Here is a 22,882-nt window from a genome sequence, read left to right as displayed (position 1 = left end):
ATAAAGGTAAAGAATCGATAAAATAAGTTCTTTATACTGGTTACACGTAGAACTAATCACCAGTTTTTAAAACATAAGACATAGTATAACTTCCATCTTTTTCAATCTACATATTCCATAAACTAACATACTGCATTAGAAGAGCTTCGTACAAATTTATAATAAATTGAAGCTAAACTAGCAGGAACCATTATCATGCAATACCGAAGCCTACATGACCCTCATTTATAGCTAAAAGCAAAGAGCCACGCAATGTTTCATATAAATCATAGGCTGGTAAATCTAATTGGTTAAAGCATGTGTGGGAAGACGGCAATCTATCTATCGAGCCGTAATCTCTATGAATGGAAAATTTACTAATGCCATTAACACCACTTAACTCTTTAAATCCATTTAGGGGAACTTTACTTGTGCCTGTTATAAACTGCAGCAGTTTTGCGCGTTCTTCTTTATCGAACGAACGCACAGCTCTCCAGAAGTAATTGATTTGTTTGCATGTTGGCGTATAATTCACATAGGTAGTATTGTTCCTCCAATCGTCCACATCGATATCTGGGAGACCACTGATTAGTAACTCTAATTCCTGCTCATCGAAAATTGATATCAGTTCTTTGGGAATAATTGCATAAAAACCTTGTAAGAAGTTATCCATTTGAACTTTAACAGAAGTTTGTAGCTTATATTCGACTATTTTTTTCACGTAATCATGCTTATTTTCCTCTGTGACTGCAACATGCGAACCATTTTCAATCAAATCAATTATTTTATGTTCACCATAATCGTCCGCTTCCACAGAAAATGTTTCCTCAATTATATCGGTGATGTCATTTTCCAAAATCCAAATTAGTGACTTGTAATAATCCAAATCTAAGGACTCCATATCTTTTAATGATACCGGTTTTCCTAATATATTTTTGTAAACTTCACGACTAAAATGACAGTCCAAAAAGCATTGATCACTAATTGCCTTTCCAATGATCATCCCAATAAATTTGAAGAAAGATAGATGTTCTGGATTAATACCTGATGTACGGTTTGGACGGAAAGTTGTTTTGTCTGAAGCAACAGGCAAAAACAATGCATAATCAGGATTAAACATCTGTCTTGATAGTACTTGATACCATTCTCTTGTAACACCACCAGCATCGACACCAGCTTCACCCTTAAAAGCAATTTCAAGCTTCGAATTCTTGATATCTTCGTTAGACTTGAAAAATAAAGACCTATAAGAGTCCAAGAAAACATGTTCACGCCGAACAGAGATGGATATTTTCGGACGGTCATGGTTACTAGAACGTAGTTGCGCCGTAAAATAATACCGTTTGTTATCAAAATCTAAAATTTTCGGGTTTTTAACCAACAAGGAAAATGGTCCACTCATTAGTTTAGGATTTGAACGAATCATCTCATTCAACAATTTCTTATGCAGATCTGTAAATGCAAAGAAAAGGTTTTGAACAGGTGTTTCTGCAAAGTTGCACTTCTTGGCCTCATATTTCAGAAACTCTTTAGTTTCACGCACTTTACTATGTTTCGAAACTACCATTAACGACTCGATTAATGGCAGTAAAACAGTAGCAGAAGTTGACATTTTGTGTTTCTCTTCAAATTTCGTTAGACAGTTACTCAATGAAACCCAAATGTTACCCAATTTCATTTTGTTATACAAAGGCATTAATAAATCAACAGTTACATCTTCCTCTTTTTTCCGGTTCACGTAAATATAATCAATTGCAGTTAATACTTTCAACAACTTTGATTGATCTGAACTTGGAACAGTAAATTTCTGTATGATTTCAGAGTTAACCTCAGTTCCGCTTTGAACTGTAGGTATTTCTTTAGCCAACGCGTCAAGGTCATTGACTAATACTTTGATTGTATCTTGAGCCAAATTGGACAACTCTTTAGTGAATCTTTCATGAGCCTCCTCGATTACAAACAAATTGGTCATTATATTCAAAGTTTGCTGAAATACTTTTGTGTTGCAGGAATCTAACTTCACAATGGATACCACGGAATCTAAATGCTTTTTCTCGATGTCAGGAACTTCAAACTTCTTCTTGTTGTTGTCCTTCGAAGTTTTTACGAAGCTAGCAATGGGCTTGGTACAAACTTGTAAAATTCTAGTTAACAAGTCCATCAAGACGGCTTCATCAGTAATTATCTTCTTATCCAATAGGGCCAACAAGCAATTAATAGGCCATTTCATATTCTTGGAGAAGATATCTTTTTTGCTCTTCAAAGGTGACTTGTTGATCAGCAGATTCTCGTGTTCTGTAATGAAAAAGAATTTCAATTTTGTATCAGCATCGACCATACTTTGTAAAATCTCAATACATTGATTAGCGACAATTAATGGAGTACAATCTGGTGGCAATTGGCGTGGAAAGATTTTATTGACTGGGCCAGCAGCAGTAGCAGCCCTACTTGATAGTAAATTATAAACTTTCTCCAAAGAATGTTGATCATTAATACCATCAGTAAGGATTAGAAGAAGCATATTCATAATGTCACTCCTATTCTGCTTACTGGAACATAGACGAAAGAAAAGCTCATGATATATTTCACGGGCTAAATAAGGTTGAGGTATGAAAACGGCTTTCATGATTGCAGCAATACCTGAACGATCAACTAAAGGAGAAAAATGAACTCTTTCTACCTTCTTCTTTTCCGATTCTACATTGTCGTCATGATTCCTGTCAGCTTCTTCTTCAAAGTCACTAAATTCATCTGGGTCCCTTTCAGCAACTTCCAAAACATTCGCCCGTGATAATCGTGTTAATGGAGCTTCTTGGGCAAGTATTTCTTGGCGTAAAGATTCAGGAATGGTATTCAAAAACTCAGGCTCAATTTCTCTCGATTGATTTTCTTGGTCAGAGGGCTGCGCTCTATATTCTCTAATATGTTGGGCGAAAACTTCTGCTCTCATATCCTCAGGTAATGCATTTAAAAATTCAGCATCCATATCAGTACCAGCGATATTAACTGGCTCTCCGTCAATAGTAACATAAATTGGTTCAAGATGTTCATGGGACTGCGAAGCTGGTGCTTGAACCTCTTCATCCCCCTCCCTCCCCCTCCCCCCTCCCTCCTCCTCCTCCTCCTCCTCCTGCACCTCTTCAGATTCCTCATTATGTTCCTCATCAGAATCAACTTCATGGCGCTTTCTCTTACGGTCTTCCACTGGTCTTTGGTCATCTGGTTTTGAAAATTTTTGTTTAACTCTTTCTTCCTCTTGTCTTTTCTGAAACATAGCAACACTGGGTTCAAATATTCTAGAAATTATAGTAGTGACAACATTATTGGCATAGATTTTGGAATCATAGAACATTTCGTATATATCATTCCATCTTGCTGTCGTAGATTTCAACAGAATACCAGCTGAAGACTTATCATCGAAAAACTCCCCATCGAAGAGTAAAACACGAGGCAGCCGTGGTACAGGATTCAACCCCATTCTATTACCAGAATCAAATGTCCCTAAGTAGTGGGATACAATATCATTCTCAACTTCCTCTAAGCCTGATGGACCTAGGGGATTGGACAAGATGCTGTGGGGGCGCCTTTGGGACGCACCAAGAGTGATAGTAGACGTCGTAAAAGGAGTTGACCCTTGATGACGGTGGTGATGACGTCCATTAGAATGTAAGGAATTGCCCGCATTGACTCTAAATAATTGTTCTTCATTGGGGAAAAAGTGGGTAAATATTCTCCTTCCTTCACCTTCAGAATCATCTTCAAACTCAACGCCGTCATCACTATACCATCTTACAAAGCCGTCTCCAGTATTATTGGTTCTATCCTCGTCAGAGTAAGCATCTGAATCAGAAAGATCAGAAAGTCCAGATTCCCAGTTAGATGATCCCAACTCTGATTCATTCATATCGATATCCAAGTCGGAATCATATTCTTCCTCATACATTTCTAGACCCTCAGAATCATCGCCATCAGTATAATAACTTTCTTGAGAAGAAGTACCTGATACTATCTGAATATCCCGGGACACTTCCTCGGATATTTCATCCGCAGCTGAGCCTGTAAAAACCTCCAAAGTGACATTGTGACCCTCGCCATCAAAACTAATATTCTGTTCAGAACCACTGTCGTCAGTATCGGTAACATCAGTGCTATCTTCATGCAGTGCTTCTTCTTCACTGAAAACAACCTGCAGTCCATCGTCATCATCAACAAATGCAATGTCACCGTCATCTCCAATTAATGATTCATTTTCTTCATCGTGGTCATCTTCAATATCTTCAATGTCATACATACCCAATGCAGAGTTCTTAAACATATCTGGAACGTCGTCTTTGTCTGATTCAACGTCTTCTACTTCTTCGTCTTCATTATTTTCCACTTTAAACAAGTCCGAAAAATTGTTCCGAACTTCATTCAAGGCATTTAATGGCTCTACACCACTGTTGAACAACTTTTTCGTCAATGGATAATTTAGATCAAGGGAGGCCATACAATCCGTAATAGTACCTGGCAAATTCATCTCTATCATCAACTTACAAAGTTGATATTTGTCATTAGCCGACTTATTGGAATCTAGCACAGAAAACAAATATCCTTTATCTACGACTAATAAAGACGAAGTTAAATGGAACCAACCGAATAGCTTTCCTGCATTGGCATCAATAGCTTTGGGAGAAACACTTGCCTCTTTCAAAGCTTTCGATATAGCTTCGATTGTGAATCTCCTAATATAAGTCATATCGGAATCAACTATTTTTGGATCCAATTTTTTTGTTTCTTTGTCTTGAACAGAAGAAGCAAATCCTATAATAGTGTCTTTAGCCAGTCCACTGATGGCATCTCTCCTTTTACTCTCATATTTATCCATATCTTGAGTATTTGTGTCTAGAAGCTGATATAAGAAGAAGTTAAGTGCAGTTGCTCTTGGTTTTGGAGTTTCATTATAGAAATTCTTTTTGTTATACGTCAAAAATTCGAATTTGCTTTGCTTGTAACTACTCACCAATTCAGTCAAAACCTTCAAAAGAAATATCATATAAGCACAAACCGGATTTCTGGACACCTTAACTTCTTCACTCTTTTTCTTGCTTTTTTGATTTTCCTCTTCAGCAGTAAGCGGTGGTTCACCAACCCAATCTTTCTTATGAGATGCCATCAATTGTGAGAGCAACAAGTGAACTATACCTGTCATTGGCGTAGTTCCCTTCTCTGCTGATGGGGAGTCATCTGACATCTCTTCATCCTTTTCTTCCATATATCTTCTGACACTCAAGTTTTCCAATTCTGTTGGAGATACGAATTCTTCGAACCTGGCAGTTTCAGAAATTTTATTCACAAAAATATCTGGATTCCTCATAACAACACTGGCCTTTTCCGTAATCAATCCAGGCAAATCACGCAATTTTTCTTTATGGTCCCCAATAGCCCTTGTAGTAAACGCTCTTGACAATTCGTATTCGATCAAGTTGGACACGATTTCACTGGTCTCAAAACATCTCCTAGCTAATAAGAGGTAAGAAGACTCCAAGTAGTTTATCTTCTCAAATTTTTGATTTGTACCGATCACTTTCAAAAGCTTAGACAAAATCCCTGACTGTGTAACTTCTTGAGCATATTGTTCCTCCCTAGTATATAGAATTAGGATTCTAGAAATTGCAAGGGCTGAATAGAAATCAGTAATCTCATTTACCCGAATCAAAGAGTTAAATATTAATTCCTTCTCCCTTTGCGGAATTCTATAAACAATTGGAATCGAGGCAAATGACACAGTGATGTTATCTGGTAAAGATGATACTTCTGGAGTTTCTGATTTGGCAAATATAATCTCATATACATATAGCGCTTTCGAAAACCAGCTATAATTCACATATTCTGGATGTAGACATTTTGACAAATACGAAACAAACTTGAATATTTCCTTTTTGGCTTGATCGTAGATATTTTTATCGTTCAAAAATATACCAAATAAATGGATCACAGGAGCTAGCCTATTAGAATCATCAATAGAAATATTGTTCATCATTTCTTGAAGATCTTCTAACATGCTTGTATGAGGGAATCCAAGTTCTCCATACATTTCAAAAAACATATGAGAAATTGCATTAATTAATTTTGGATAGTGCTGTAAAATCTTTAATATTCCTGACTCAAACCCATCTTGATAGAATTCTGTTCTCATGTTCGATAATTGTTCTCGGGTAGAAATATCTTTGTATTGAGGCGGTAAAGGCTGAATGTCCATTACCCACTTACCAGACTTTCTTTCTTCTATATAACGTTTCCATTCGTCTTCTGAAAACACATCAGGTTTCACGTGGACTGGCAAGTCGTCTTTCTCCTCCTCTAAATAACCAACTGCAATATCAGCAGAGATACCACAAGCCTTCAGCATTTCAACCTTTCGATGAGACACAGGCATCAAATCCCATCTCAATTCATAGATTTCAGTATTTTCTTCTAGCTCAAATGTGCTATTGTAAATATTTTTCAAGAGGTTAAGGATTTGCTTGAATACGGAATATGGAATTCGCCTTCTCTCGGTATCAAAAACATCACCTTCCTTAAAAATCTCAGTGATAGCGCCAAGAGCTAAAATTTTAACTGGTACAATTAATGCACGAGTAAGATTGTAGTAAATATCATCAAATGGATAATATTCTGAAATAGACCTAATGTTTTCCATAGTCTCCAGTTGAATACACCTGTTCATAAATGAAATTGAATTCATTAGAACACTGACAGTTATTACGTCATCCTGATCTTTAACATAATCGACATTTTCAATGGCTTCAATGCAATCGAAACTTAGAAGCTTCTTGGATAATTTTTTTATTAAAGTGTGATAAATTTTGAAACCACCCGCTTGATAAAAGAGAAATGCAGGCATCGTCTGAATGGCACCATCTGACATTGTTAAAGAAGCCTTTGGACATGTGAATACATGAGTATTAAAATCTAATATCACCAAAAAATAACTCATATGTGTGTCTAGGTAATTCAGGTCCAGCATTTTAATTAACTCTTCCACAACTTTATCAAATACTCTTACTTCTAAAGCGCGATCGTAGCATTCAACATTCATCTTACGAGCATGAGTTAATCTTAGGAAGCACCTAAACAACATTGAAATCCATGATTGGAGTTTCTGGAATACATGTCTGGTTTCTAGAGTATTCTTGTAAACGGCAGATGTTTTATCTTGCCTTGCTTCTACTTTTAGAGGGGTATCTTTATGGATTACTATAGGTGGAACAAAACTTATGCTTGGGGAAATAGTTTCTTCCGCTACAGATGGTGGCAGCGTGGATCTAATATAAGTTTCCTCCAATACACATCTTTGGAACAACTTTCTCAGATTGGTGATCAACTGAAAGCCATTTTTTTCAAAAAATTCCATAATTTGAATAACCCTAACTGGAAATAGTGTAGTGATATTGATATACATGTCTGTCATAATATAAAGTATAACATTCAAAACGTGGAGTCGTTGAAGTACCAGCTCTACATCAGCATGGCATTCATTCAAAATATAAGAGTTCTCAAAATCATATGACAGAAATTCTTCGAGTTCCATAAATTTGGAATCAAGGATTTTCAACAGCTCTGGTAAAGCATATGACCTGCGCTCATCATCAAACATTTTTAAAACATCTGTAAAGTTTAAGAGTGTTTGTGAATTGATGTAGTCAAAAGTCGGCTTCTCCGGAATAACAACACGTAAAAATTCTTGGAACCCAATTTTATCTGTTAAGTCAGCCCATGTAACATTCTCTGATGCCATAGAGTAGAAAACACCAGAGAAACAATCAATTATAGGGGAAGACTCTTGAACTTCCCAAAATGCGATTTCGTCGGAGTTTTTTTCATTATCAATGATCTCATCATTTTCAGAAAGGTAGAACTTAGGTGCACCAGTGGTTGATTCGTACAAGTATACATGAGTAAAGTTCATTAATGATGGTAACTCTTTAACAGTTTCCACAAAATAATTTTCAATACAAGGTTTCAACTCAGGATAATGTCTTGCGAGCTCATCAAGAGCAACACCATAGCTAACTGCCTGATCCTCCCACGATAATATTTTAGCAAACTCAGGAGTCTTTATAACTTGGAACAAGTACTTTAGCAAATCTTTCTCTCTCACTTGTTTCAGCCCATCATTGTTCAGACATATAGCTGAAATAACTTCCGGAAGCATACACAATAAAGCACTGGTTGGACCCAGAAACTGTTCAAACTGATTTATTATATAAGACACAGTTCCAGATTCCACAAGTACCTGATAGATGGTCGGCTCAGTATTTATAATCGTTTGAACAACATCTAATGCATGAGAAACCAGCGTGAAGCCAAATACAGGCCTATTCTCCAAAATTTTATTAAAAGCAAGTAGAATTGGAGAATCAATCAAATTCCGAATTCTATCACCTGAGTCCGTCTTCAACAATTTCAAGACCAGTTTCAACAAGCTTCTGATAAACCCAAGTTGTCGGAATGAAATAGAGTAGTAAACAACAGAGTATTTTGGAGGCTCTCCAAAATCAGGATGTTCCAATGCAAAATTAACTTCATTTGTTACAGTTTCGATCAAAATGTTAAAACCATTATTGTTGATAAATTCAGCAGTTGCATCAGCATCACTGATCACATCCTCCAGAAGATGAGCAGCGGAAGCCAGCGTACGCTTGTATTTGCTATTTTTGATTGAGATGATTTCTAAGAGGCTCGAAATAAGCCCGGCTGATATTAACGATTCCTGAAGAGTTTTCACATCGGCTAAATTCGAAATTAAATAAAAGAATCGGACGTTATATTCCTCATCGACTTCATCTTCAAGGTCTTCTCTTATCACCTTTGCAATATACCTTAGAATTTGGAATAGTAAGCCATGTGACATATTACCTCCGAGGTTTCTTACAATATCAGAACACCACACATGCTTAAGAGAAATACACTCGAGTGCGAATAGAGCATCGGTTCTTAGATCCTTCGGTAGCTTCGTTTCTGATAACGAAATGAAATCGGTTAAGTTATTGAAAGCATATGGATCCATCTCAAACAATTTCGAACTAACTTGAGGAGGAATGTATATTGCATTGGCAAATGCAATAGCGGCAAACTTTGTTTGGATAATTAGATTCCTTAGTTGGATATTTTCAGCGGAATCATCGCTAAATGCTTTCGCAATTGTAGCCTGCAGAGAGAACTCAAACCAGAAATCAGAAGGCAATTCTTCCATAGCCTTATCAAATATCTGTTGCAAGGTAACAGACTTCAACTCTTCGTTTGTCAGGATAAACTGTTTCATGGAAGAAATCTGATTATGTTTCTGAGGTGACTGCTGAGTTCCCTGTTTTTTGGTAATATAATATGTATACTGGAAAGAAGACCACTTGGAAGGATACTTCCTTTTATCAAAGAATAGGTCAACTAAGGAAAAATGATCCGAACTATCATCAGTGGTAGATGATGGCAAACATAGCGCCAAACTTAGGCATTTCTTCTTCAACTTTTGACTAGCCAGAACACTAGAACTCTCAATCCGATGGCGCGCAACTACATGTCTTTCCCCAATCGTCGCCACAACCTTCATAGCACCTAATTTAATCCTAAAATTGGGACAGCTTAACAAATGGCTCATAACATCCAACGAGGAGTACAGAGAGCGATTTGAAGTGTTATTCAACAAACGGCAGGTAAAAAGAAGCAGCGTATTCACATTATCCTCATCCTCTTTAGCCATCTCAACTAGTCTGACAGGATTCTTCTTCCAGTCATCTGACTTGTATTTATACTTGTTTACGATTCCGCTCAATATACCGTCCATCCGGTCAAGAACAGGAATCCAAACAAAAAGATCGTCTTTGGATCGATCCCATTGAGTGATCTGGGCCAGTTTACCGAAAAATTCACTATCATCACATTGAATTAATTCGTCTATTAATGGCTTGAAAGTCTTGGATTTCTCCGCTTTCTGTAATTTTTCTAACTTGGTTAAGGTTACCACCATTGGAAAAAGGAACTAAAACACAGACACAAGGGGTAAGGGGCAGGAATAAAAAACTATATTATGAGTCTTGATCGGTGGTAACAACAGCCTTTAAAGGAATTTCAAACTTGGCTTATTATCAATGTCGATGGCCTTGCTGCAGATGAGGTTTAGTTGTAGATAATGTAATGAGAATTTTGATGAATTCTATCTAGAAATTTTCAATAAACGTCTAAAGTGACGATGCAAATATTTATAGCTCTCTATACAATATTAAACGCTACGTTACGCTAAATTGACTAAATATGTAGGATAAGGTGGTTCTTCATTGCTGTATAGACGGTCTACGCAAGTTTGGATGGTTTATCTTTGGTCTACCGACCTCTCTTCTTTGTATGGGCAGTTTCGGTAACGCTATGTTAGACTTTGCGTGTTGCGGGGTGGGTAGCTCAATCAGTGTCGGTTTTGGCAGGCTGGAAGTGTTAGTATTGTTTTCATCTTGTATAAGCGAGAGGCTAGGAGATAACCTTGGGTGATCTTGTGCCAGCGCACTTGAGTGGGAGGTATTAGAGGTATCTGTGGAATCCAATATCTTACCTTTAGGAGCAAATTTCGCATAAAAGCTGTCTCTGTGTTGGTCGATGCCCTTATCTTTAAGCACGTTTACCTTTACATGTGTAGATGTGGATTGATCCACAGTGTGCTTGATGGACTGTGCTTGAAATTTGGGATTGAACATCTGGTCTGTGGGGATTGGGGTTTTGTTCTGCAGATTCGGGGCGGCCTTGGCTGTAACAAACGCCACAGGAACATCCTTTCCAGGGACTGTCGGTCTGGACAACTTATGAACAGCTATTTGGGCTGGAGCATGCATACCAGCTGATGCAATAGGAGGTTTTTTCACCGAACCGATGTTCATTAGATCATCATCTTGTAATTCATCGCTGAACATGAAGGAATCATCCAGAAGATCTTCATGCTCATTTTCGGTAGGTGATCGCTGTGGAGCATAAGTAGCTTCCTCTTGTGGTAATTCTGTGTCTTCAACGGCCCCTTCTGTATGGTAGGTACTTGGTCGTACGTTACTTGGCCTCGAGGCTGCAGTTGCCGCGGCTACCTGAGCATGAGCGACTTGTACTAGATTACGCTTTTTGACTATTGGGCCATCATGATGCTCTGGAACTGTATTAGACCGTGACACTTCACTGATCTCATCAGCAGGTCTGAAGAGATTCCCCTCATCGAAATCAGGCGGCTCGAATTTTACCTTATCTATCCTGGAAAGAAAATCTTTATCGTACAAACAGTTGCCCAAAGCATTTCCAAAAGACCGTAAACTACGCTTCAACGCATCTGTAACTGCAGATTTTTTAGCTCTTTCGAATGCAGCTGACTTCCTACGTTCATTGTCCACAGTTCCATAACCAATATCCTCTCTAAACGTCCCATCACCTAAAGTTACACGCACGATAGCCGTACACCCAATCGTAAACCGTCCTTGTTTTTCGTCCATGAAATCAACAGTTACGCTTTTAACCTCACTGGACCATCCGTTGAACCCAAATATCTGATTGGCTAAGTTGATGGCTTTCCATCCCTCAATATAAGCAACTCTCGTAGATCCGTGCCCAATTCTCTTAGAAATGTACTCCGGCCCAAGTCGTTTATCTAACTTGCTCTGAATATCTTCAAAGCTCCCCATATGGCCCTTCTTGTCATCTGACATGCTAACCAGAGTCTATCTGCTGTTCTTCCAACAAACCTTATCCGCTGTTTGTTTATGGATATGACGATAAAAGTAGGTGGCAATAAAATTCAGTCACTCTTCGCGTAACACCATAAACACTTTTGCCTACACATCATCAATGGAAACGTATAAGTATAGCTTTACGTTCCCCATCAGCAATTTTAAAGTCTGTTAGCAAGGCTTAATTATACGCTGGGAATCTTGTTGTGCCAGTGCCTAACTTATCTCTCTATCATAACTATACATGTATATAGCCAGCATCTTGGTGTTTCACAGCACAACGAACTAAAAACAACGTATAACGTAGTAGTGAAAAGAGAATAAATAAAACTAGTCTAGCCATACATCATAAGACACACATGCCAGCAAATGACTCGCGTAGTTAGCCTGGAAACGCAGCCTCGTAAGTCTTAATTTCGTACGCACATCCTTCTAGAGTATGTGTCCGGAGGCTAGTGCCGGCGGTTCCTCTTGATATCGGACAAGATATTTATCAACAAAATTTTCTATTAAACATTATATGACATTACCTTTATTAAATTAGATTGTAAACATACAACTCAAGCAATATTCAGAGAGGTTCTGTAGCTTGAGGTCCAGCGATATGTATGCCTCTTCTGTGCCTGCGCCATTGAATTCCAGATATAGTTATCATGCTATATTTAGCGATATTTGCAAGACGAGGTTTAACCATCTAGCAGTAAGGTTGTTGTTGACGTTGACTATTATAGTGGGTACAATTCTCACGGTTTTATCGAGATGGGAGACCACTGCATGGGAGAGATTTCTGCTAATTCCGATAAAAACTGTGCTATTGTATGTTGCGCTATTGTTGGTGATCATTACAAGAAAAAACTACCTGCATGTTCAATTTTTGGGGTATACGAATATGATTTCCTTTATTTATGGTGAATTTTGTTCCGCTAAGTTCCTGCTTCACTTGGTTACGTATATTGCAAGTGGTATGCTAATATCTTGGACTCTCAATGGGGTAGTATACGATACGTGGTATTATGTTTCTCCGGTGTATCAACGATTGAATGTGTGGTTTTTGAATCCGGTTTTTTTTGCCGTGCAGCAGCTTAGTTTTGATCTAGGAAGGTTGAGCTTCACTTATGGGTACAAGCATCAAAGCCATCAATCTTTTATCTCTTCCAGACTCTATGATTCTTTTATCAAATGTGGAATTTTGACAATTATTGTATTTGTTGTTCAGCCGTTTTGTTATTTTGCATTAACATCGCGGTTGTCTGCTGGTTTTTTGGCACATTTACAATGTTCCTTGATTTCATTTATTACCTTCCAGTTATGGGATTTGACAAACATTGCGTTTAATGCTTATTTGTCAATAGGCTGTTTACACAAGGGTAAGCCTATTTCTTCTTTATCATCAACCCCTATGGAAACGTTAGTCACTGGTTTGAGTTCAAAAAGGTTGTTTACAAGATTGACTGCATTTCAAGAGTTGTCTTATAGAGCTACGTCTCCCGATGTACAGCTGAGGATTCCAATATATCATACTCGCTATGGGAATTCCCACATATGGTCAAATATACTAAGGGAATGCTTACTTACAATCCAGGAGTCGAATACCAGCATTACTACATTTTTAAAAACTTTAGAAGCACACTCAAAGGAAAATTCTTCTCAATCCAAGCAAAGATTATTATCCCCTCTATCTCAGGATGACATTCTATTTGGTAATAGACCGGCAGCTACAACTCTTTCGGGGTCACAGATGCACACCGCCGGTTCTGCGCCAATATCGGCGGATGAATTTTCTCGTCGGATTAATTTGGACAACAATAATTTATATTTGAATCGCCATAGTGCGCTACAGTTCAATCACCCTTCTCAATCATATAATCCACCAATATTTACACAACAAACTAACTTGTTGAATATAGTCCAGGATGTTGTTAGCTATTTTGCGAAAATGGTGAGTTCCTTCTTCTTCCCATCCCAGACAGACTCATCTAACGCAATTAGACCTTTGTCGTTCTTTGAACTATGGACGATATCAAGAAAAAGACAAGCAGAAAAATTAATTCCTTTACCTAGCTGTTATGCAGAATGTGTCATTGCTCTTATGGGGATGTTGATAAATTCCTTAGATGAAGACCCAAAGGGTAGTGTGGTATCCTCCGTTGGAGAAGTATTAAAAATTTTAGAGAGGTGTGTGGGATCTTTAGGCGCCTTTGTGGAATGGGAAGCTCCAGAACGACATGTGAGCTCGGACGCCATATCGATACTATACGATTTGGCAATAAATGCCTTTTTAGAAATCGTCTTAAAGTACAACGAGTTGTTAAACGATGTTTACTTAGATGATGATGTCGTTAAATTAAGTCAGTGGGTGCTGCAAATCTTTAATGAATAAAATGGATTTGAATTCAACATTCATATATATATATATATATATTGTGTATCATATGTATTTTAAGCATCGGAAAAATTAGATACAAGAAAAACTGCATCTGCTTTGTACTCCGTCTACTTTCAACAGTTTGCTGCATTATTGACGCCTATTGCTTAAATTGTTATTGGTCGTCCCGTGCCCATTCAAGCCGGACGGCGACGACGAAGGATTATCCAAAAACACAGGTTTTAGGACTTCCTCATCAAATCTATTAAACCATTCCGCATCACCTTGTAAAATGTTACTTAATGTCTCCCTGATGTTCTTCCTGTCTACAGACCTCTTAGGTGGCCCGCCTTGATCTTGTCCGCCCAGATCACGACCTAAAGGCTGCACCATTGGAGGGAAGTCTGATGTGCCACTTTCAACATTGGCACTATCATCAGAGTAAGCAATATCTGTTGATGAAGACAAATGAACTGGACGAGGTGCTTCTATATCAAACTCATCATCACTTTCGTCTATCTCATCAATACAACCTGTTTTGATATTCAGGATTTCAAGCATACCTGCAGTAGTACCACCAAAGATAATAACTGTGAGCACCACAACAACAAGAACTGTAGCTAGTAAGGTAAACTTGAATTCTCCTCGGATGCCTATTGCCAATGCAACACCAACGGCACCGCGCAAACCCGCCCAAAATGTCATCATTTGGTATTGATAAGGAATCTCATCTGGAATTGCCATTGATGAGGATGCTATACCGACGGATCTCATGACTCTCACTCTGTACAACCAATTCACGAAATTAGACAGCGGGAAAACTGCGCACCAACGCGCTATGCATATAGATATCGCTGTAACAATTATCAGTAATGGCTTGTAAATCAACTCCACCTCAGTGAACAATTCTAGGCCTAAATAAATAAAGATAAAGTTTTCTGATAACCTACCGAGGAGCTGGAAAATATACTTGATAGTAATCTGTGTTCTACGTGACATATTGTAGTATGCGTAGTGCTTCAATGTAATTCCACAGAACAATAACGAAACGATACCTGACATGTGACAACCATTGGAGAAGAAGTACGATTGGTAAGCGATTAGCAAAACTAGACAGCTTTCAATTTGTGGGTGTCGTCTTATGTGGCTATGCTTCAAAATTAGCGCCACTAGAATACCAATCATCACACCAATAAGAAGTGAAACAGTAAAGGTCATTAAAAATAGCCCAATACCTTCATAGAATGAGCTAAATTTTACTGGTCTCCCATGGAATTTCTGGCATGTCTCGAAAATAACAATAGAAATGGCGTCATTTAGAAGCGACTCACCGAATATAATGGTGTACAGTTTAGGATCAACCTTGTAGGCATTGAATATGGACAGAATCGTCACTGGATCCGTAGCCGACAATGTGGCACCAACTGACAAAGCATCCACAAACGAAATATTGGTAGATTCCAGCCCCAATGCCGTCCATAAATATAGTATGACACCCAAAACTACAGCTGAAATAAACGTTCCCGGAATTGCAAATGTCAAAATTGACACTATATTGCTGAAAAAATTCACTTGGTTCAGCTCATAACCAGAATTCAATATGATTGGCGGTAAAAGAACATTGAAGAAATAAGATGAACTAAAAGTTACCGAATCTTGAATATAGTGACCAGGAGATAATCTTATAATGAGCCCAGCGATCATACCGTAGAAAATAGACAGTACAGTTTCATGCACTGCACGTATTCTCCTCTGAGAGAGATAATAACTCGACCATAATGCGGAAATCAACAGAAATAACAGGATAAAAAGTGACCATGATCTGAATATCTCTTCAGTGCTCGGATTGACAACATCCCCTGGATCCTCATCATCTGGCTGCCCCGTATCTGGATTATTAGGAGTAGGCAAGTTCTCATCCCCACGCCCGTTTTTAGCTGCTACAGCCCATGCAATCTTAAATGCAAGCGACAAAACACAATAAAGCCATTTATTTCTCATTACAACGGTACAATAACAGCTTACAATTCAAATATAGTCTCTATATACCTTACTGCGCTTGCAGTATTCATGTATAAAACATTAAGTTCTGGAAGCAGTCTCTTCTGCCTACCCCTTTGTAAAAGACATAATTTAAACCGTACACCGCATCAATGTCCCATTGAACATACCTTATGAAAGGTTAAACCTCACCAAAGCATGATATTCCTCGAATATATTAGTGTCAGAGTGTAATAAAACTCCGAATACTTTGCTTGGATTGATCAGGAGAAGGTCCTCTGAGGTTAGGCACGAAAAGGCCTGTTTTGAAGCGATTACCTCGCCTTGGAACACTGAGTTCGATTTAAACAGAGTTTTTCAGTTCAAGCTTTTGGACAACTTGCAATGATTTATTCCAGGAAACTGCATTCCCTTCTGAATATATAAAAGCATTAAACGCAAGCTCCTTTTAGATCTTGTGTGGCCTTTAGTCTAGTGCATGAATTTCGTTAGAGCTATGCCCCGTCCCATTGTTGTATCTGGTCCAAGTGGTACAGGCAAGTCCACGTTATTGAAAAAGCTGTTTGCAGAGTTTCCAGATACCTTTGGTTTCTCAGTTTCATCGACAACTAGAAAGCCTCGAGTCGGTGAGGTTGAGGGCAAGGATTATCATTTTGTTTCTGTCGATGAGTTTAAGTCGATGATTAAGCAAAACGAGTTCATTGAGTGGGCAGAGTTCTCTGGAAACTATTACGGCACCACAGTTGCTTCAGTAAAGGATGTAATGGATGCCAAGAAAATCTGTATTTTAGATATCGATATGCAGGGCGTTAAATCGGTCAAGAATACCGATTTAAATGCGAGATTGGTATTCCTGGCTCCACCCTCGTTGGTTGCGTTGAAGGAAAGATTGATCGGAAGAGGCACTGAAACGGAGGAATCAATCAACAAGAGAATTGCGGCAGCTGCTAAAGAACTTGAGTACGCTCAGTCAGGTGCCCATGATAGGAACATTGTTAACGATGACTTGGAAAAGGCTTATTCAGAGTTGAAGGAATTCATCTTTTCACAAGATTGAAATCTACGACAACACTTGATAGAATATCGTCTACAAGGCCAATATGTATGAATATCTACATAATATCACTCTAGTATCATCAACAGATCAAAGATAATATACGTATCTCGGCATTACTGTAGCTAGCATTGATGTATTAACCAGCATTTCGTTGTGAAGACTAATATGATCATGTGATTATTTTCAATGGAGCGTTATTTGACTTATATGAACTGTTTCATACTCCTGATCGCATGTCAACTATATAACGTTCAGAATGGTTGTACAACTTATTCGTTATTACATACCCAAATCTATACTGAACAGTAGTTTGACAGCAAACACCTACTAAAGTTTTACAAATGTCTTACCTTCCTTCGAGTTTTGACGGTGCGGATGATGAAGCTGAAATGGATTTTTATAGCAGGATGATCTTCAACTGTAAGCAGCAACCGCTGGTGCCCCTTGGGACTCTGTTGACCACTGGAGCTGTGATTCTAGCAGTTAAGAATCTGAGATCTGGCAACAAAGAAAGTGCCCAGAAATGGTTCCGCATGCGTGTTGCAATGCAGGCGAGCACGCTGGTTGCCTTAGTGGCAGGGTCATATTTTTATGGCACGTCAAAGAAAGAAGCTAAAGCCAAGGAGGAGGTGCTTAGAGAGAAAGCCAAGATGCGTGAGAAACTCTGGATTCGAGAACTTGAAAGACGAGATGAAGAAACCCAGATGAGAAAGAAAAGAGCAGAAATGGCTCGCTTAAAGGCTCAGCATATGGAGAAGGAGACCTCCAAGCTGGAAGAAGAATTACGGGAGCTAGAATCTGCTACAAGGAAATAAAAGGCTTTCAAAATATGGGCCCCATACTTCGCTACAATACGCTTCTTCCCCTTCCTGTATATATTTATTGATTTCCAGTATTTGGTTTTGTTTCAGACTGCTATGCAGTCATAAAACCCATCAAGATTGGCCATTTTTTACCCATCTCCTTAATTATTTTAACCCATACATAAGAATTTAGGTATGTGAACGTATCCATCCTATGACCTCCATACTATATATATGCACTAAGACGACTCCCCTAGGTTTTGATGCTGGGTTTTAGATCTAATGGGTGTTGTTTTAATGATCAGCAAAACCAGTAGTAGCTAGCAGCTTTATTAACGTACTTATTGCTCGACGCTAAAGGTCACTTTTTGAGTGACGAAGCGTATCCTCATTATTTATATATATATACATATATATGTAATGTATGTAACGTTTAAAACCTTTTTTACAAAGATGCCAAACGTAGACTAGGTTTGAAGTATTTGAAAGCGCCGAGAAGTCGTTAAGTTGGTGTATTATTGATTATGGAATACCAGGCTTTGTCACCAATACGGTTTAGCATATATTCATCAAATTCGGAGCTAACATGCTCGAATTTATTTGTGAGTGCATCTCCAAAGTCATCCGTGGCCCGGTTATTACAATTTGTGCATTGGTCTCTATATGTTAGAGGGGTTAAGAGATTAGAATTACCATCCCATTATGCTCTAAAGTATTTAAATCAAGAGTTAGCGTTAACTACGTTGTGCAGTGAGATTGGGGATAATGGTATGTGTCTGCTTCGGTTGGAATTGGATCGTAGACAGAATTTGGGAGCCACATCCATTAGCTTGGAGTACGATCTAGAGACGGAATTTTTAACGACGAACGTGCAATTCCATATATATGCGTTGTCTATTGAAAAGTTTTGCACGGTGATAAAATATGATATCCCTTTGACCTCGTCGATTTCTGATTTAAGGCGGATGGCCAGTGATATATTGAATGAATATGAAACGAAAAGTTCAAAGAACCTCTGTTCAGTTAAGAACCACTCTCCGGATGACCTTACAGCATTCCAAATAGCTGGTAGGGCACATCCGATAGATATGTCCGTCAATGGCTCCGAGATGGAACTTTCCGGTGTCAGATTAAAGGACTTGTTGGGATTTGATTTTGCACCAGCACATTCATCCCACTGTTCTATTATGTTTAAGGCGAACCATAGTCAAGATAATAATGGGATTGTTTTGGAATTTGTGTCTGATTCTACCTTGATAATGAACAAGATGAATGTGGCAATGGATACTACTGTCCAAGATGTCAAAGAATTTATTTGTTCTGTTTATGGCCATGCGTTACGGATATCTCCTTCTGACATTATGCTCGTTTATGGAGGTCAGTTGATAGATGATGCCAATTATGCGGGAAGATCTTGCAGAATTCTGGAATACATATCGGACACAAACTATAGAAAACTACATGTAAAAATCAATGAAGAGTTCAATCAACCGGGTGGCCCAGGATTTTGGTCCGAGTTGTTTTCTAGTCCTGATAGGTTTTCGTTTAATCCCATTCGGCCTAATTCTTCACCTTATCAGCATGCATATCAGCATGTACACGAAATTACGCCTGCAACATCTGCAACCTTTATGAATCGAACCCCTTACAACAATTTACAACACCTAACTAGTTTTTCTTCAATGGTCACTCCATCAGACATGTCTCTTGCTGCAAATGCACAGAATTCTACAAATCCAAACCTCGGGATGTATCATCCACGGACACTGAAGCAGACAATTCAACCTGAGCTCCAATTTTTTTTAACTGAAGATGGCCAACCCCTGGAAAGGACAGGTGAAATATTTGAAAAAGTGAAGGTAAATGAGAAGTCCTTTTTTGTAGCCAAACAAGAGTTCGATGGAAACATTAATGAACTAACTATAAGTGGTCATTTGATCCGTATTAGCTCTGACGACTATTACACCCTTCCTGATCAAATTCTTTTAAAGCCCAATGTCGTGAGGAAGATAGAATCAATACTAGGAACACGAGTTCAACAGTTCCAAGTACCAGATGATCCATCTCGATCGTTCCAATTCCAACATTCTGATTCTGAGAACTGTTTGCACCCACCATATAGGACTTCGGACAACGATTCAGTAGCCACCACAACAGCCACCGTCTCGAACAATAGTCGACAAGATCTTTTGAGAGAGAAGCTGAAATGTTTGTATAGGGCCGTCAAGTCGAGTTTACCCCTCATGTTCACAGCACTCGTACAGGCTTTTATTGCCACCATCACGGTGGTGTTCAGTGGCATCATTTTCCTGAAATTCGGATACGTATTCGGCACCTTCTGCCTCCTATGCTTGTGCCAAAAACTAGACCAACTCTTTGAAATCTGGGTCGAGTGCTGCTATGGTGCCGATAGTACTATTGGTGAACAAGAAATGGCCGCCTTAAAACGCGTAGTTGCTGGTCCCCTACCGGCAGGCATCATCCGATTCAATAAATACCTAATTATCAGCCAAATGGAACAAGTCCTTGCCTCGAAACTAGAATCCGACCCAGAACTCAAATCCCGTCTATGTGAAAACTATTCCATCGAAGAGGACGTCCCCCTTCTGGCAGTTGTCCCATCCATTTTGTATCGGTCCTCCCTTCCAATATACAAAGACAGAAACTTTGAGCCCCTCCGCGCCCTATTCGCTGACCTCCTACAAAGCATCAGCGATGACCTGGATAACTTCCCGACTGTCCGCGCCCCGCAATTGCGTCTAATCATGTTTCTACGTTTCTATATCTTCTACAAAAACCTCCAGCGCTTTAGAATCATGAACTACATGTCAAGAATCTTCCTCGCCCTCTACGACTACCTCAACGGTGGCCTAATGCTCCAAGTCCTGACAGATCCCACAAAGGACTCGTTCCTACTGGCCACTGCCAAAAACATCCTCTTATTCATACTAATGCTGGCACCCCTCTTCCAAGACCAATTTGAACAAATTATGACTCAGCGTGCAGCCCGCAATACCGACGCCCTAGAACCAGCCATATCTAATCAAGAAAATGTTCAAATTCAAAATGAAAATGGAAATAATAATAACCACTACAATAACAACAACAATATGGAAATCGATACCGCTGCTCAAGCCTCGTCATCCAACGAATCGCAGCAACCGGAAACGATCCCAACTGCACCTGGCTCATTACACGCCTCAGGTGCTGAAATACACGATCTAGACTTTGAGGTGGACATGGGCATCGATTGAGAGATACGGCCGGCGGCGCCAGCGCCGCTAGCGCCGCTCCAGTTCCCACTTTCTCTTGAAACCGCTTATCTCCGCCGCACGGCGCCGCTGCCGCTCTCGGCTCTGCTGCAAAACCGCCGAAAACGCATTTGTCAGAATAAATAAGGGTTACCCCGCACAAACCTCTCACCCCGGGTAACCTCGTGGGTGGCAAAATATTCCATGACGCTAACGTAAGGGGGCACCTCATTTTCCCTTGACATGTGACATCTAATTAACAAAAAAAATAAACCGAAAACTATATAAAAGGGTGCTCCAGTCAACGTAATTTACGGGACTGGCGCTTATTTGGAAGGTCGTTTTTTATTCTCCAAGGGAAAACTACTGTATTCTCTATATATACTCATATTATACGCGCATTTAGACAAGATAAAGATGGTTGCTCAAGTTCAGAAGCCTGCCCCAAAGTTTACGAAGACTGCAGTGGTCGACGGTGTGTTTGAGGAGGTTTCTTTGGAAAAATACGCGGGTCAGTACGTTGTTTTGGCGTTTATTCCATTGGCGTTCACCTTTGTCTGTCCAACGGAGATCATTGCGTTCTCTGAAGCTGCCAAAAAATTCGAAGCTCTTGGAGCGAAGGTTTTGTTTGCCTCCACGGACTCCGAGTTTTCCTTGTTGGCATGGACCAACGTTGCTAGAAAGGACGGTGGTTTGGGGTCCGTTGACATTCCATTGGTTGCCGACACCAACCACTCTTTGTCCAGGGACTATGGTGTGTTGATCGAGGAAGAAGGTATTGCCTTGAGAGGGTTGTTCATTATCGATGGCAAGGGTATTGTCAGACACATCACTATCAATGACTTGCCAGTTGGCAGAAACGTGGAGGAGGCTTTGAGATTGGTAGAGGGCTTCAAGTGGACTGAACAGAGCGGCACTGTCTTGCCATGTAACTGGACCCCAGGCGCCGCCACCATCAAGCCAAGCCTAGAGGAGTCCAAGGAATACTTTGGATCTGCTAACAACTGAAGCGCGCGCCGCGAAACAGACTTATGTGAATATGTTTATATATAATATAGTTCTATATCTAGATATCGGTTCAACCTACGCTGCTAGATCTAGCATCTTAAACAACAAGAACAGACCATGGGTGCCTGTTGCTTAGGGCCCGGCAGGCCCGGTCGGTTGATCCAGTCAGCGGTCCGGTCGATGGAGCCAGCTGATCTTCAAGGCAAATCAATGCCCATCCATTAACTGGCGGTTCCTTGAACAAAAGGACACAGGAGCTGTGCCTAGCCCCCGTTTTGTACGTCCTACAATGTGAAACGGTGACGGGCAGGGAGGTGTCAGCAATCAACGCCCAACACTATTATCACTACAAGGCAAACAAATAGGATCCCAGCAATCGCCTATGCTCCGCAAGTGCTGCCCAAAGCGAGCAGAGCAAATACTCCTGCTCTTCGAGATTCAGGCCCTTCCGGCCGTTTGACAACTTACCACCCATATCACGTGACCGGCCTCACGCCTGCGTCTCCCCAAGAAAAAGACTGCTCACACAGCAAGCAAGCAGCACACAACGCTACCACTACCCCCACCACCACGCTCCATTCCCGCACCCCTTGTCGCTCGCTACCAATGTCCTACGACGAGATACCTAGGTACAATCCCCAGCTTGCCTGTTTCCCACTTTCCTCCAACGCGAAAATGCGCAA

At 39.7% G+C, this 22,882-nt stretch overlaps 8 protein-coding genes across 8 annotated transcripts; 5 read left to right on the top strand and 3 right to left on the bottom strand.

The window, feature by feature from the left end:
- Nucleotides 1-193: 193 nt before the first annotated feature.
- On the bottom strand, nucleotides 194-9,988 carry TOM1 (E3 ubiquitin-protein ligase TOM1; the record flags this gene model as incomplete). Its single annotated transcript, XM_003645959.1, has 1 exon — nucleotides 194-9,988. The coding sequence occupies one exon, from the start codon at nucleotides 9,986-9,988 to the stop codon at nucleotides 194-196; it is 9,795 nt and encodes a 3,264-aa protein (XP_003646007.1).
- A 304-nt stretch (nucleotides 9,989-10,292) lies between these two features.
- Nucleotides 10,293-11,693, bottom strand: RAD52 (recombinase RAD52; the record flags this gene model as incomplete). Its single annotated transcript, XM_003645958.1, has 1 exon — nucleotides 10,293-11,693. One exon carries the CDS (start codon nucleotides 11,691-11,693, stop codon nucleotides 10,293-10,295), a length of 1,401 nt encoding a protein of 466 aa, XP_003646006.1.
- A 625-nt stretch (nucleotides 11,694-12,318) lies between these two features.
- Nucleotides 12,319-14,094, top strand: NDC1 (Ndc1p; the record flags this gene model as incomplete). Its single annotated transcript, XM_003645957.1, has 1 exon — nucleotides 12,319-14,094. One exon carries the CDS (start codon nucleotides 12,319-12,321, stop codon nucleotides 14,092-14,094), a length of 1,776 nt encoding a protein of 591 aa, XP_003646005.1.
- A 135-nt stretch (nucleotides 14,095-14,229) lies between these two features.
- Nucleotides 14,230-16,080, bottom strand: NHX1 (bifunctional K:H/Na:H antiporter NHX1; the record flags this gene model as incomplete). Its single annotated transcript, XM_003645956.1, has 1 exon — nucleotides 14,230-16,080. The coding sequence occupies one exon, from the start codon at nucleotides 16,078-16,080 to the stop codon at nucleotides 14,230-14,232; it is 1,851 nt and encodes a 616-aa protein (XP_003646004.1).
- Nucleotides 16,081-16,558: 478 nt separating this feature from the next.
- GUK1 (guanylate kinase) lies at nucleotides 16,559-17,137 on the top strand (the record flags this gene model as incomplete). The annotated part of the gene is made up of 1 exon (XM_003645955.1): nucleotides 16,559-17,137. The coding sequence occupies one exon, from the start codon at nucleotides 16,559-16,561 to the stop codon at nucleotides 17,135-17,137; it is 579 nt and encodes a 192-aa protein (XP_003646003.1).
- Nucleotides 17,138-17,478: 341 nt separating this feature from the next.
- RCF1 (respiratory supercomplex assembly factor RCF1) lies at nucleotides 17,479-17,952 on the top strand (the record flags this gene model as incomplete). The annotated part of the gene is made up of 1 exon (XM_003645954.1): nucleotides 17,479-17,952. The coding sequence occupies one exon, from the start codon at nucleotides 17,479-17,481 to the stop codon at nucleotides 17,950-17,952; it is 474 nt and encodes a 157-aa protein (XP_003646002.1).
- Nucleotides 17,953-18,464: 512 nt separating this feature from the next.
- USA1 (Usa1p) lies at nucleotides 18,465-21,194 on the top strand (the record flags this gene model as incomplete). The annotated part of the gene is made up of 1 exon (XM_003645953.1): nucleotides 18,465-21,194. One exon carries the CDS (start codon nucleotides 18,465-18,467, stop codon nucleotides 21,192-21,194), a length of 2,730 nt encoding a protein of 909 aa, XP_003646001.1.
- A 414-nt stretch (nucleotides 21,195-21,608) lies between these two features.
- Nucleotides 21,609-22,199, top strand: Ecym_4104 (peroxiredoxin; the record flags this gene model as incomplete). Its single annotated transcript, XM_003645952.1, has 1 exon — nucleotides 21,609-22,199. One exon carries the CDS (start codon nucleotides 21,609-21,611, stop codon nucleotides 22,197-22,199), a length of 591 nt encoding a protein of 196 aa, XP_003646000.1.
- Nucleotides 22,200-22,882: the final 683 nt, after the last annotated feature.

The sequence above is a fragment of the Eremothecium cymbalariae genome, chromosome 4 (genome assembly GCF_000235365.1).
Source record: "Eremothecium cymbalariae DBVPG#7215 chromosome 4, complete sequence".
Classification (NCBI taxonomy): Eukaryota; Fungi; Ascomycota; class Saccharomycetes; order Saccharomycetales; family Saccharomycetaceae; genus Eremothecium; species Eremothecium cymbalariae.
The sequence above is the reverse complement of the archived record's forward strand: the minus strand, read 5'-3'. Positions and strand labels throughout refer to the sequence as shown.